Source organism: Geotrypetes seraphini, chromosome 8 (assembly GCF_902459505.1).
Source record: "Geotrypetes seraphini chromosome 8, aGeoSer1.1, whole genome shotgun sequence".
In the NCBI taxonomy this organism is placed as follows: Eukaryota; Metazoa; Chordata; class Amphibia; order Gymnophiona; family Dermophiidae; genus Geotrypetes; species Geotrypetes seraphini.
Window position 1 is genome coordinate 64,207,988 of NC_047091.1, and position 15,335 is coordinate 64,223,322.

General features: G+C 42.8%; 1 protein-coding gene across 3 annotated transcripts in view; it reads right to left on the reverse strand.

Moving 5' to 3' along the window:
• Positions 1–15,335, reverse strand: part of FIBP (FGF1 intracellular binding protein) — a 71,461-nt gene that overhangs the window by 33,925 nt on the left and 22,201 nt on the right. For all 3 annotated transcript variants that reach the window (XM_033953708.1, XM_033953707.1, XM_033953706.1), the window contains exons 3-5: positions 3,674–3,872; positions 3,324–3,450; positions 2,755–2,855 (exon numbers count right to left, since the gene is read on the reverse strand). In XM_033953708.1, coding sequence (XP_033809599.1) covers positions 2,755–2,855; positions 3,324–3,450; positions 3,674–3,872 — 427 coding nt within the window. The remainder of the gene's footprint in view (positions 1–2,754; positions 2,856–3,323; positions 3,451–3,673; positions 3,873–15,335) is intronic.

The window sequence follows — 15,335 nt, forward strand, 5'->3', positions numbered from 1 at the left end:
GCATAATAAGTTATTCAAATTAGTTTGGGGTCCATTGACGTCTTTTGTGGCTTCGTTATAGTTGTCTTTTACCTTTATTTTCTGTTGTTTTAGCGCACACATCCAGGGGAGGATGGGGGTATCTCTTTTGTTTGGTTTTATTCCCCGATTGAAAATGTTGGATGGGAGAGGGGGAGTTTATTCTTTCTGTATTGTTACTGATTGATTATAAGTGCTTATTATGATTATTAATATGTATGTATATTGTTATGCACTTTTTGTTAATTTTGAAAACTTACCACCAACGCAGGCTGCACCGTGCTTTTGCCATCCCGGCCCATGGCATCTGGAGTGAATCTGTCTATGGGGACCATTGGGACAACAGGGTGTGCTGGAGTGAGCGCATATGATCTTTCGCCTAAGGCATGACTTCTACTGTTGCTGCCATCAATCCCAGCACTTGGAGATAATGCCAAGGGGCTGGTATCATCAAGAGATCCAAAATTTGTTTCTATTTGCTTGGCTTGGGAAGAAAGACAGTCCTCGGCCATGCTGAAACAGTTTCCCAAATACTCCAGAGACTAGGTCAGAACCAAGTTGCTTTTCCAGAAATTGACTATCCTACCCAGATCCTGCCACAGCTGGATCCCTTGTGCCACTGCATTTTCTCATTCCGACTTTGACGAGGCTCTGATCATCCAATCGTCCAAGTATGGATGCACCTGTATCCCTGCCTATGGAGATGCTTTGCTACCACAACCATCACGTTGGTGAAGGTGCATAGTGCTGTCACCAGACCAAAGGGAAGCACTAAAAACTGGAAATGTCTCCCAAGCACATGGCTCTTAAATACCTCCTGTGATCCCGGAATATGGGGATATGAAGATAGGCCTCAGTCAAATCTAGGGAAGCTAGAAATTTTCCCAGCACCACTGCTGCAATGACTAATCGAACGGTCTCCATGCAGAATCAAGGCACTTTCAGTGCTGCATTGACTGACTTCAGATCCAGGATTGACCTCCAGTTGTCTGAGAGTTTCATGGGTACTATGAAGTATATGCCTGAGTCTTCGAGAACGCACGGGCTGTATGGCTCGAATACCTAAGAGCCTTTTTATTGTCAGTTGGACTCTGATCCCAATGCTCTGTGACTAGTAAATGTCAGGATGCGAGAGGAAAAATGTGATCTAAGTCCTAGAACTGCTCATAACAGAGCACTGTGCCACCAAAGTCTGCGGGGATTCGAGGCTGAATTCTCGCAGACAGTCGGTAATAATCTCAAGCAAGGCTATCAGTTTGAAAAGGTGATGAACCGTTGGGTTCTTCCCCTAGTCAAGAGCTACCACTGACTCTTGACCACTGGCCTCTGCCAGTGACCTTGAATCACCTAAGAGCAAAGATTCACTCTGTGGCAGTGGTATGAACTCTTTTCCCCAGTCTCCCCAATCCTTCTCTGACTGGTCTTCTGGTTCCTGATTGGCAACCCTTTCTGCGGGGAGTGCACTTTGTGAGGACAATCTCCCTTGTGTAGCTACTGGCGTATCCTCTTACTGCGTAGGAGGACCCCGACAACTTACATAAGCTTTCCAAATAAGACTCTTAAAGTCTGGGGTAAAGCCCTGAACAGCAAGCCCAGAGGATCTCTTCAGGGACTCACCACGTCTTCTCTTGGGCTCCAGTGTCCATTCATCTGCACTTTGCCAATTATCATACAAGGTCTCTAAAAGGGATTTTCTCCCTGAAAAATGAGCCACCTGCGATTCCCAAGCCCTACAGATACTAGATGGGGCTAGGTCCATGGCTTCCGCCCCCCTCCTCATGTGCTCTACGGCACATTGGCGCTCTTCAGGTGGTCATCCAGCACAAGTCTGGCATGATACAGGCTAAAAAAGTTTGAAGGGTTTACTACACTCAATTTTAAGCCAAATTGATAGGTTTTTAGGCAGACAAGAAGCTTTTATTTAACATTAGGAAATCCAAGATGGCCACCACAGCAGCATTTTAGCACCAAAAAATAGCCCAGGAGAACTTCACCAAAGAATTCCACGCCTCAGGACTCTGAGCAGATCAGAAAGACACCTTCTTAACTTGCTTGAATAAAGAAAAACTGAAGGTAGAAAGTATAGCCCACTGGGAAAGGAGGCAGAGCTGAAAAGAATGTAGATGGCATCCTTCTGCAAAGACTCATGTTTTGGGGAAAGTAACCCATTTGTCAGAACTTTTACTCTAACTGGCTAAAATAATTAGTTTAAAATCAGACTAGAATTTGAGGGCAGAACTTCAAGTTATCTGTTTAGTGAAATATTTAGTCATTAAGAGGCCAATATTCATAGGAAATATGCTCCTAAAATTCAGAGTTAGGTTCCTAAACTAGCCTCACTGAAAATTTACTAGGGATGAATGCTTAAATTTATGCTCAAAATTTCAAACTCCTGAAAGGTTGGAACAACAGGGGTAGAATTAGGGCAGGGAAAAAAGTTAGGAACTTAGCACTAGTGGGTCAAATCTATAACCTATTAGTGTAAATTTGGTTAATACAAATATTTATGTGCAAATGCTAGCATAGCACCTAAGTACTATTCTACAAATCCCCACTTAACTTACATAGTGCATAATTGCAAGGGGGCATACACAGGGGCAAGAAACAAGACAAGGGTCTCACTTACATGCATAACTTACAGAACACTAATGTCCCTGCCATACCTCTCCAATTCTGTTAGGTTACTGCACTACTACTCTCCAACCCAGGATATGTCTCTGGAATTTCACAATGTACCTGGTCAGCCGATCAGAGAGCAGAAAATGCTGCTGAATGTTATCCACAAGTGAACCCTTCATCTCCTCCACCACCTTAAAGACGCGCTTGAAATTATCAAACTGAAAGAGAATAAAGAATGATCAGAGAACTAAGGAAACTATTAAGGCAAGGGGAGTGTGTGTATATGGGTGAAACAGAGGCACACACATAAAAAATAGGTGACTAGACAGCTCATTCCTTCAACTACAGATTTCACAACCCAAGTCATGAGTTGTGATTCCCAGGATTAGAGATGGGGAGTAGGGGTGGGGGCAGCAATAGGCTGCTTCAGTGGTGGAGGAGCCCACTGGAGGCTCTGGTTTCACTGTGGAATGTCATCCCTAGGGATCAGGACCATTGCAAGCTCACAGGTACAAGGACAGCCTTTGTGAACTGCAGCTGAGAAGATAGGTAAGAGTGAAGGTAGGCCGTGATTCCCGACAGATGGGCCTGTTGTGGGTTGTGATCAATCACTGGGGAATAGGACAGGCATGGGCTATAATCCCCAGGTCCAAAGGAAGTAACTATTAATTTGTTCTTCTCTCTACCTGCCTCCTGCAGCTCTTTAAGGTGATGTCAGTTTTCTCACTGACATCATCAAGATCTTTCTTCGTTCCTTTGGAGAGTTTCTTCCCCAGGACCTCCCTCACAAAGGCTTCATCAAATGCATAATACCTGTGCCCAAAGATAGACAGGAAAGCATGAGAACCATGAGTTTAATGCCATTCTTAGAAAATACAGCTGAGGGGTCAGGTCAAAACTTAAGCCTCCTGAAGCCGTTTATAATTGCCCCACTTTCTGCTGCAACTGCCCATATCTTCCCCACCTCCCACCACCATTCTTGGATCTCTGCTGCCTCCTGCTCCAGTCTCCTCCTCACTCGCATTAGTGGACTCACTTTTGAATCAGCATGACCTGCCTACAAGGCGGGATCTGGAAAAGTAGCTGGTTGACGAGTTTCAGAGGAAAATGCAAGAGCCGTTCCAGCATCTGGAAGGTGCGGTAATGATCCATGGTATCACTCTGCAGCACATCAGTTGTGGCACCTGTCTGCTCCAGGATCCCACTCTTGATGCGGATGCCGACAGCATCGCAGGCTGAAAACAAAAGAGCAAAGCCTCAGCACGGATTGAAGAGAAAGTTATCTTCTCAGGAACGCCTACATGTGCTGCTGCTCCATCCACAGGCAGCAGAGTTCAGCTAGGAGGTAATGTTAAAAAAAATAAATAAATAAAAAAAAGAGCTCAATATTCAGAGTGTAAAATATCTGCTTAAAGTTAATTTGCTTATTTATTTGCTTAACTGTAAGCACATTTTCAACTGGCTTATCTATTTGAGCTAGACTACTAAATACCCAGTCCTAAATTTTAAACAGTTATGCTATCTAAGGCCTAGATCAGTGGTTCCCAAACCTGTCCTGAAGGACCCCCAGGTCAGTCAGGTTTTCAAGATAGCTCTAATGAATATGCATGGAGCAGATCTGCATTCCTGGCATCTCCATTATATGCAAATCTCTGCCATGCATATTCATTAGGGCTATCTTGAAAACCCGACTGGCCTGGGGGTCCTCCAGGACAGGTTTGGGAACCACTGGCCTAGATTCACTAAACTCACCGGTCTGGATCGTTGTTGGGCGATTTGTGGCCGAATTCTGCCGGGCAACCGATTCACTAAAGAATCCTCATGCAAATTATCTGATCAGACGCCCGCCCACAAGTGATTCCATGGATCACTGCAGAGCGATTGCAACTCATGTGCAGACCATCCTGGTTGGCTGTAAATGCAATCCGCGCATGCGCTTGCTCTCCACAAAAGCAAGGTCAAAACAAAGGGGGAGGGGTGGCTGCAGTTTACTTGAGTGGACATTTCAATTTAATGGAACAGAACATGCTACAGCCAGGTTATGGAACAGAACACGCTTTTAACCCGTGGGTTAAAACCACAGGCTCGCATGGCACTGCACTTTTTACAGAATATATGGGGAGTAATATACAGTTTTATTTTTTATTTTGAGGGTTGTTTTGTAACCTCGATACTGGGATTTCAGGGCAGCAGAGAGCAGGAGAGTCAGCTAGGACAGTAAGCGACTGATCCTCAGCAGTCGCTTCATTTTAGATCGGCAAACCCAATCGGTGTTTCTTGTACTGTTTAGTGCATCGATGACTTCCTACTTAGCATGCCATTTCCCTTCATTTGCATAGGCGGATCAGGTGGGAGATTAATCGGCCAAAAGTTAGTGAATTGGGTCGGGGTTGGTAAACAATCCGCAAAATGATCGGGACACGATCAGTGTGTTTAGTGGAACTGGCCCTAAGTTAGGACAGCTTCATATTCAAACAGCAAAACTAGGAAAAGCTGAAAGCTGTTTAGGAGCATATGGTTCCTATTACGGTATCCTTGAAGGATATCATCACAACAAGCAAGTTAGGACAAAACATTGTCCTTGTATCCATAAGGAAAAAATCAGGACAGAATTGAAAGATTGCAAATTATTTCTGTTAACTGCTAAGCAGGTTGTAGATCCAAATCAAACACATTCTTTGAATTATCTGTATACAAATGCTAGAAGCCTAGAAAATAAGATGAGAGAATTAGATTATACTGCAGTAAATGAAGAAGAAGATGCAACAGGCACAGAGACCTAGTGGAAGAAGGCTATGGGACATTGAAATGCTAAGGTACAAATTATATTGCAACGTTAAGGTGGATAAAATTAGAAGGAAGTGGAGTTATCATCCTAATTCTATATATGGTACTCAAAATTGCACACACCCACACACAATTTGTGTGTGCAATTTGTGCTGATAATTGGGTGCTAGTAATTATCAATGTTAATTGGAATGAATTTAAACTTACATGCCCATCTATAGGGGCCAGGGTTCATGCAAAAATTTAATGCTGGATCAGAAAAGGGGACACAGCATGGGTGGATAAGGGGTTCCTAGAATCTGTGAGTTTTGGAATAAGGAAGATCTGTGCATAATTTAGACATGAGACGTTAAACCAGGTTTCATTTGGTATAAATTCTCACACCCATAATTGGACGCAGATCCCAGCACCAAACATTATTCTATAAACAGCCCTCAACTCTGAGCGCCATTTATAGAATATTGCTTGGTGCTAATTTTTATTGGTGTCCAGATTTGGGTGTTATTTATGCAATTTAATCCTATATGTTAAAGGAGGAACTTGATCAAACAAAATAAATATTCTGCAGGAAACAAGACTGCAATTTGGAATCCTTACTATCATATCTAGTGGAATTTGCAAGCACTATGTTATCAGTGAAACCATCTGACAGATTCTGAACTTGATTTGCTGCTACTTACTGTCAGCTTGACATTGTGCTGTTCAGGGCTTAACCGAAAGTTAACCTAATTGAAGATTCAGGGCCTACCCAGAGAGTTAGCCAAAGGACTCTAGGAGATAATGTGTGCAGCTCCAATACCTGGTGATGTCCGTGTATGTAGACAGGATGTCTTCCTACCTGATAGCCTGTCTGGTTTTTAATCCTATCTTTGAGAACTGTGCCTTCAAAAATTTTCATACCTCCTTGTTAAATAAGATATATCAGATCAAACAAACCAAATTATGATACAGGAAGGTGCTAGAAAAGATAAATCAGGCATATAAACACACAGGGGAAATGTGGGGTGGCCACCTGAGTGGTAGTGGTCATCACGCAGTTTGGTTTGATCTAATAACTAAAGTGGAGGGCAGCCACACAAAACTCAAAAGTCCTGGATTTCAAACATGTGGACTTTAGTAAAATGGGGGCATACCTGAAGAAAGAGCTGATAGGATGGGATGACATACAAGAAGAAGTGGAAAGGAGCAATAAAAATGGCTACTGACCTTTATGTGAGGAAAATAAAGAAAAGCAAAAGAAAAAGGAAACCAACATGATTCTCCAAACAAGTGGCTGAGAAAATAAAGGCAAAAGAGTTGGTGTTCATGAAATTCAAACATACTCAAGAGTAGGAAACAGAAAGGAATACCGGATGAAACTGATGGAAGCCAAGAGAGATACATCTAGGGAAAATACAAGCGGAAAAGCAAATAGCTAAAAATGTAAAAAGGTGAGAGAAAAAAAAAATTTCAGGAATATTAGTGAAAGGAGGAAGGCTAAAAATGGAATTGTGAGACTGAAAAAAGCTATAAACTGCTATATGGGGAGTGATAAGGAAAAAGCAAATGTACTAAACAAATACTTCTGTTTTGTGCTCACGGAAGAAAATTCTAGAGAAGGACTAGGATTGGTTGGCAAAAATACATATAAAAATGGAGTGGATACTGCACCATTCACAGAAGAATGTGTTTATGAACAACTTGAAAAACTGAAGGTGGACAAAGCCACGGGACCGGACAGGGGTAGACCACCTGCCACTTGTACCTTGAGGGAAGCCACTACCAGGCCTTTTTCCAGACCTGCTTGCAGAAAAGCTAGGACCACCAGAATGGGAGCATATAATGTTCTACTCAGACTCTGTCACACCACTGTTGGAAAAACCTTCCAAGCCTTGGCATAGGCCGCCATAGTAGAGGGGGTTTTTGACCACAAGACAGTAGCAATGACTACGCCTGAGCAGCTTCTTTGGATTAGGGCCCTGTGCTCAAGAGCTTTGCTGTAAGAACAAAGCGCTGAGGATTCTCCATGGGAACTGGTTCCTGACTGAGAAGTCCGCAATGAAGAGGGAGCTTGAAGCCCTTGTCCCGCTGAAAATGGATGAGATATACATACCATGGATGGCGAGGCCAGTCCAGGGTCATTAAAATCACAAGACCTGGATGAGTCGCAATCCTATGGATGACTCGGCTCACCATCAGCCAAGGCAGAAAGACGTAAAGGAGATCCTGGGTTGGCAAGGGCTGAACCCTCGAGCTCTAAACTTCCTGGCTCTGTTCTTCGCCAAAGCCATCAAGTCCATTGCTGGGCTGTCACAACAATGCACAATGAGCTGGAATGCCTTTTGTGAGAGGGACAATTCCTCTGGGTCCAGCACTTGTCGACAGTCTGAATTAACATTTACTACTCCAGCTATGTGTGCAGTAGAGAGAGCATGAAGGTGCAAAACTGCCCACAGGAAGAGCATGTGTGCTTCCAGACTCAATGGAGCACTTTTGGCGCTCCCTTGCTGGTTCACATATGCTACTGCTATGGCACTGATGGTAAAAATTTGTACTGGAGTGGAGTGCCGCAGGGTTCGGTGCTCGGGCCCATGCTCTTCAACATATTTATAAACAACCTAGAAATTGGTACGACGAGTGAAGTGATTAAATTTGCGGACGATACAAAGTTATTGAGAAGGATTGCAAAGACCTACAACAAGGCATAAACACACTCAAGGAATGGGCCACGAAATGGCAAATGAGGTTCAACGTGGATAAGTGTAAGGTGATGCATGTCAGTAACAAAAAATTATATGCACATAAGAACATAAGAATTGCCACTGCTGGGTCAGACCAGTGATCCATCGTGCCCAGCAGTCCGCTACCGCGGCGGCCCCTAGGTCAAAGACCAGTGCCCTAACTGAGACCAGCCCTACCTGCGAACGTTCCGGTTCAGCAGGAAGTTGTCTAACTTTGCCTTGAATCCCTGGAGGGTGTTTTCCCCTATAACAACCTCCGGAAGAGGGTTCCAGTTTTCCACCACTCTCTGGGTACAGAATCTATCCCGTTTTAACTTTAGAGAGTGCCCTCTTGTTCTCCCTACCTTGGAGAGGGTGAACAACCTGTCTTTATCACCTAAGTCTATTCCCTTCAGTATCTTGAATATTTCTATCATGTCCCCTCTCAGTCTCCTCTTCTCAAGGGAGAAGAGGCCCAGTTTCTCTAATCTCTCGCTGTACAGCAACTCCTCCAGCCCCTTAACCATTTTAGTCACTCTTCTCTGGACCCTTTCGAGTAGTACTGTGTCCTTCTTCATGTACGACAACCAGTGCTGGACGCAGTATTCCAGGCGGGGGCGTACCATGGCCCGGAACAGCGGCATGATAACCATCTCCGATCTGTTCGTGATCCCCTTCTTAATCATTCCTAGCATTCTGTTCGCCCTTTTCGCCGCCGCACATTGCGCGGACAGCTTCATCAACTTGTCAACCAGTACTCCCAAATCTCTTTCCTGGGGGGGGGGGGGGTCTCTCCAAGTACCGCCCCGGACATCTTATATTTGTGTATAAGATTTTTGTTACCGACATGCATCACTTTATACACGTTGAACCTCATTTGCCATGTCGCAGCCCACTTCTCGAGCGTGTTTATGTCACGTTGCAGGTCTTCGCAATCCTCCTGTGTCTGCACTACTCTGAATACCTTCGTATTGTCTGTAAATTGAATCACCTCACTCGTCGTACCAATTTCCAGATCGTTTATAAATATGTTGAAGAGCACAGGTCCAAGCACCGAACCCTATGGCAGATCAATGAGCCTCTATCATCGCTTAGACTCCGACTGCTTTCTCCGGTTTTACCACTGGAAAATCCACAAAGAGGTCCGGAAGTGGATGAAAGAACTCCAGCTTGTACCCTTCCTGAATAATGTCCAGGACCCAGCGGTCTGAAGAGTTCCGTGGCCATGTTTCCCAGTGAGATGTCAACTTCCCGCCTATCCATGGCGGTACATTTGCTAGCTTGGAATCATAACTGCTTTAGGGGGGCTGCTATGGAAAGGGCTTCAGATGACAGAAGGAGGCTGGTATTTCCATATTTCTATCTCTAGCCTTGAAATGTCCTCTGGCCCAAAGGACCTCCTCAGTATTGATGGAAGCACCGTGAGGAACAAAAATTTCATCAACCTGACCCCCTTTGCCAGACAATAGGATCTTGGCCTACTGTCTGGCAAAGACTTGGGCTTATGATCCACCACACTGGCCATCAGATCGACCATTTCTTTACCAAAAAGCACCTGACCTTTAAAAGGCAACTTGTTCAGAGTAGCCTTTGAGGAGCAATCTCCTGCCCACTGTCTGATCCATAGCATTCTACCGGTGGAAACAGCATATGCAAAGGGTGAGAAGGGAGGAACAGATGCTGGACCTAAAAGTGGGGGTAGGAGAATGATAGACAGAGGAAGAAAGTGAGGTGGGAAACTAATTTTGAGTAACTCTCAAGCAACCAGAAACTACAGTTATTCAGCATCTACCAAACTCCATAGGTGCTGGATAACTGAGCATTTACTGTATTAGTTTTTGAAAAGATCAAAAATCATTCAGTGTAGTGTGACATTTTGGGCCAAATTCTGCAAAGTGCGACTAAATTTGGGCTTAATTTGGATGTCCTCATTAGGCGCACTTTGTAGAATAGCGCTTAAGAACACTGAGCGGTGCTCTGAGTCAGGAGGACGTCCACCTTTTAAGACATCCTTTACAGAATTGTGGGGGGGTTTAGGCAGGAGTTAAACATCCAACCAATGTCCTTAATGTTATAATTCTAACGTTATTAGAATGGCGAATTTATGCTATTATTTATAATAATTGTAAAATGTTGGCACCATACCATTTTAAAAAATCTGTTTAGTTTAATGTTTTCATTTATTTATTTTCTGTCAGAGGTACGGAGTTGGATTCAAACTAGGAACTTCAGGGTAGAAGGCTGTAGCTTTAACCCGTGTGCTACAGGGGAAGCTAACAAGCTGCATAGCAATTGTAAAACTAGTTGTTTTTTTTTTAATATTTATTTGCATTTCAAATTAATATACAAGAATCCTCTTGACACAGCAATACAGAGCACAATTGTTAAAGAATATATATGATTATCATCAAAATTTCACAAGGAAAAGGCAAACAATAAACTATAGATCATATAAAGATTAAACCATTATAACTCTTCCTTAGACCACACCATAACACTGGAGAAACAAGAAAGCTAGAGAGATCTCTTACTATAAAAAGAAGAAGAAAAAAAAAATTTTACTAGTAAAACTTAACACGGTTTAAACCTCTTTCTTTACAGCTCTAGTACTATTGCATTCATTTTTTTGCATCCAAAAAGGTTCGAAGCTGCTCTGGGGCTCAAGAAATACATATTTTATACCAGCATATTTTATCTGACATTTAGATGGGTAAGATAACAAGAAATTTGCTCTCATTTTTACAGCTTCTTCCCTCATAGTTAGAAACAGCTTTCTGCGGTCCTGTGTTGTTTTAGTAACATCTGGGAAAATTCTAAGATTTTGTCCCATAAAAAGACTATGGGGAAATCGAAAAAAGGCCTTCATAATTAAATTCAAGTCCTGCTCAAAAAACAGTGAAATAACCAATGTTCCTTGGTATTCGATTTCCTCCTGAGAATTTTCTAATAAATCAGTCAGGTTAGTCAAATCAACTCGTCGTTCCATTTCTTGTTGATTTTCTTGTAAGTTGGGGTTTTTTAGGTAGATAATACAGTCTATTTATTGGTGGAATCATTTTGGAGGTAAATTGAAGATTTTCCATCAAATATTTCCTGAACAAGTCTGAAGAATTAGTTAATTGTATTTTTGGAAAATTAAGTATAAGAAGATTAAACCTCCTAGAGTGATTCTCCAATTGTTCAATTTCTTCTGAAAGAAGACTATCTTTGACAACAGTAGCTGAAATTTTCTGAAGAGATGAAATTTCCTTGGTTATCTGGTCAAACCTAGAATCTGTTTCAGTGTTAATATTTTGTACAGATGTAGTTAGTTCATCCAATTTACTTACAATTTTTGAGAATTGTCCAGCTGATTGAGTTGAGGAAGTTTCTAATTTTTGGAACATTCTCCAAATATTTGGCAAAGTTGCCTGCGAGGAGTCAGTTCCACCCGCTCCTCCGATCAATGTCATCTCAGCTCCATGGACAGCGTGAGGTCCTCCTCCGGTTAGCGTCGGGCACATCAGGTCCTCAGCGTTCCCGCCCTCGTAGCAACTCTGAGCTGGATTAGGCGGTGAATGAGCTGCAGGAGGGGAAAGTGATATTTCCAGCCCCAAGGCTCCGATGTCTCCCTCCACCGGAGCAACCACAGGGATATTCCCCCCTCTCTCTCTGGCCAGTGAGCTTGTTAGGAACCGGTCCAACAAGGACTGCCCAGTTGTAGGAGGATCCAGTCGGACGGACCCCTTACGCTTCGTGTGAGGCATAATACTCGCTAGAAGAAAGAAAAACGCTGGCAAACAATTGCTCAGACTGAGGAATGACAAGGTAAGTGGAGCTCAGGTTCCTAGCTGCTACCACGCCGCCGCCATCTTGTTTCTCCCTGTAAAACTAGATCTTATAGGCATTGTAAGGAAAGTATACTTTTGAACATAGTTCGGGCTTTAGATAGACATTAGTTTGACAGATGTGAGTTCTGTGGACGGGACTTAGGCAGACTTTGGATGTTTTCAATGCGATCTTGTAAACAGGGTTTAGGGATTTTATTTTTGCTTTATTTAGCTCAAAATACATTTAATAAGACGCCACATAAACAGGGTACATCAATACAAACATATTGCATGACAGATCTACTAGTTTTCTGGCCAAACAGCAATTACCCCTTATCTTTTTAATTGTAGAGTTTGAATGATATATCCCTGAGAAAATGATTTTATACATAGAACAAGTTTGATTTTAGTTTGCTAATATTATAGGGGACGGTTTTTGATTCAGCCTATCGGTGAAACATGTCGAATGACAGGTCCCTTCCCAATATGAACAACGAAACAAAAAAAAGATGTTTGTAGCTTATTGAGCTTAAAATTTGCTCAATAATTTGATTAAATTATTGATTACAGCACTTTAATTAAATAAGCACTTTGTGGCATAAAGCACTTTATAAAATTATTAAGAGTTCACAGCAGGTCCAATGAGGAGGCCAGTGTTGAAAGTACTATAGCCATTGAAAACACTTGGCTGATACTGGCACTTCTGAGGTCCTTGCTATATTTAATGGTTATGATATGGTGATTTGAACTCCTATTTTAATTGTGGCATTCTACCTTGCAGGTGCACCTTGATGATCTCACAATGAGGCTACCATTGTGCAGCTGCACACCTCCATTTGCAATGAAATAGAAGCCATGCTAAGGTCTGTATCTCTTTTAAACCTTTTGCAAATGAAGTTATCTATGCAATATATAAATTATTTTCAAGTGGTTTGCTTGCTGAATGTGCCAGTTTCAAGAATCAGGTGATTGGAGCACTGTTTAGTGAGAAAAATAGGGTTGTTTTTTAGCAAGAAGCCTAAAGCTGTATTTCTCATGTGCTGTAATTAGCAAATAACATTGCTTTTTGGCCAGAAAATCAGTAGGTTTCCATGCAATATGTTTGTATTGATTTGCCCTGTTTATGTGGTGGCTTATTAAATGTATTTTGAGCTTAATAAAGCAAAAATAAATCCCTAAACCTTATTTACAAGATTGCATTGAGAACGTCCAAAGCCCGTCTAAGTCCCGTCCATAAAACTCACATCTATCTGAAGCCCAAACTAAGCTCAAAAGTAGACCAGCTTTTCATTTGCACAATTTCCGCATTAAATGGACGCACTATGGTGCCCAAATATATGTTAATGAGTGAAGAGACATCCACATCGATGCCTCTCCCAGGCCTCGCCCATATAGTTAGGTGCAGTTTTTCCCAAAGGGTGCCCACTAAGTTGTGGATGCGTCTCGAAACTCGCGTCCACATCTTGAGGACGCCCATCTACCAATTTACTTGTTAAGACCCTTAAATCGCTCATTAACCACTCAGTTTGGACACCTAACTGCTGCTTAACTTTAGGCGGACGTTAGGCGCCCTTAATAGAATCAGGGCCTTTATGTACAATTTTTATATTTCCTTTTTAATTCAATAGAAATAATTTATCTCAATTTTTTAATATAATTTGGCATAATTTTCAAAGATTGCTGTCTTTGCACTCCTCCCCCTTCTACCAGCCCAAAGCAACTGCTGCTCAGAACACATCATGACTTGCACATCTGCTTCTCTGGCTTAGAGCAGTGGTCTCAAACTCGCGGCCCACGAGTACTATTTTGAGTCCCTCAGTATGTTACCATTGTTCTGGAACGTTTCCCGCCTCACTGCTGTAACCTCACGCAAGCGCTTTCATGTGTCTGTACGCACTTGTGAGTTGGAGTGGAGAGGACAATTGCGTAGATGCAGGAAAGCGTTTGCATGAGGTTACAGCAGTGAGGCGGGAAACGGTCCAGAACATAAGGCAACCATTGGAGGCAGTGCAGCTTATGCATCTGTACGTAATCTCGTGAACTCTCGCAAAATTCGGCTCCTCTCCTGGCGGTTGTGTCCAGTGCTGCAGGAGGTGAGAGCTGAAGGCAGTTGCGGATGCGCACAAGTTTTCCAGGCACAAGTTTTCCAGGCACAAGTCGGATATTGATTCTACCCTCTACAAAAAAGCCTAGAGGACTACACCAAAATCTTGTCTCTTGCAGTTGATACTTTAAATTAGAATCTAAATCACAATTTTGCATTAGGTAAAAACTCTTTATAGTTTAACATAAGAACATAAGAAGCGCCATCTCCGGATCAGACCTTCGGTCCATCAAGTCCGGCGATCCGCACACGCGGAGGCCCTGCCAGGTATACACCTGGTTTATTTTATAGCCAACCATACTTTATATGCCTCTCTCAAGGAGATATGCATCTAGTTTGCTTTTGAAGCCTAGGACTGTCGATTCTGCAATAATCTCCCCTGGGAGAGTATTCCAGATGCCAACCACTCTCTGTGTGAAGCAGAACTTTCTGACATTAGTCCTGAACTTGTCCCCCCTTAGCTTCATTTCATGTCCTCTTGTCCGTGTCAAATTGGACAATGTAAATAATCTTCTCTGCTCTATTTTGTCGATTCCTTTCAGTATTTTGAAGGTCTCGATCATATCCCCACGCAGTCTCCTTTTCTCAAGGGAGAACAATCCCAGTGTTTTAAGTCGATCCTCATATACCAGTTTCTCCATACCCTTCACTAGTTTGGTTGCTCGTCTCTGCACCCTCTCCAGCAGTTTTATATCCTTCTTTAGGTAGGGAGACCAATGTTGGACGCAGTATTCCAAGTGTGGTCTGACCATTGCCCTATAAAGCGGCATTATAACTTTCTCCGATCTACTCGAGATTCCTTTCTTTATCATGCCCAACATTCTATTTGCCTTCTTTGCCGCTGCCGCGCATTGTGCTGACGGCTTCAGGGTCCTATCTATCAGTACACCCAGATCCCTTTCTTGTACACTTTTTCCCAGACTTGCACCTGACATTCTGTACTCGTATTCCTTATTCTTACTGCCTAAATGCATTACCTTGCATTTCTCCACGTTGAACTTCATCTGCCATTTCTCCGCCCATTTTTCTAACCGACACAAATCGCTCTGGAGTTCCTCACTATCCTCCTGCGATCTGATTGCCCGGCAGAGTTTTGTGTCATCTGCAAACTTGATGATCTCACTGGATGTTCCGTTTTCCAAGTCATTGATATAAATATTAAAAAGGATCGGTCCAAGTACTGAGCCCTGGGGTACACCACTAGTCACTATCTCCCAGTCGGAGAACTTCCCATTAATGCCCACTCTCTGCTTCCTGTTATCCAGCCATTTGCCTATCCATCTTTGTATATCTCCCTCT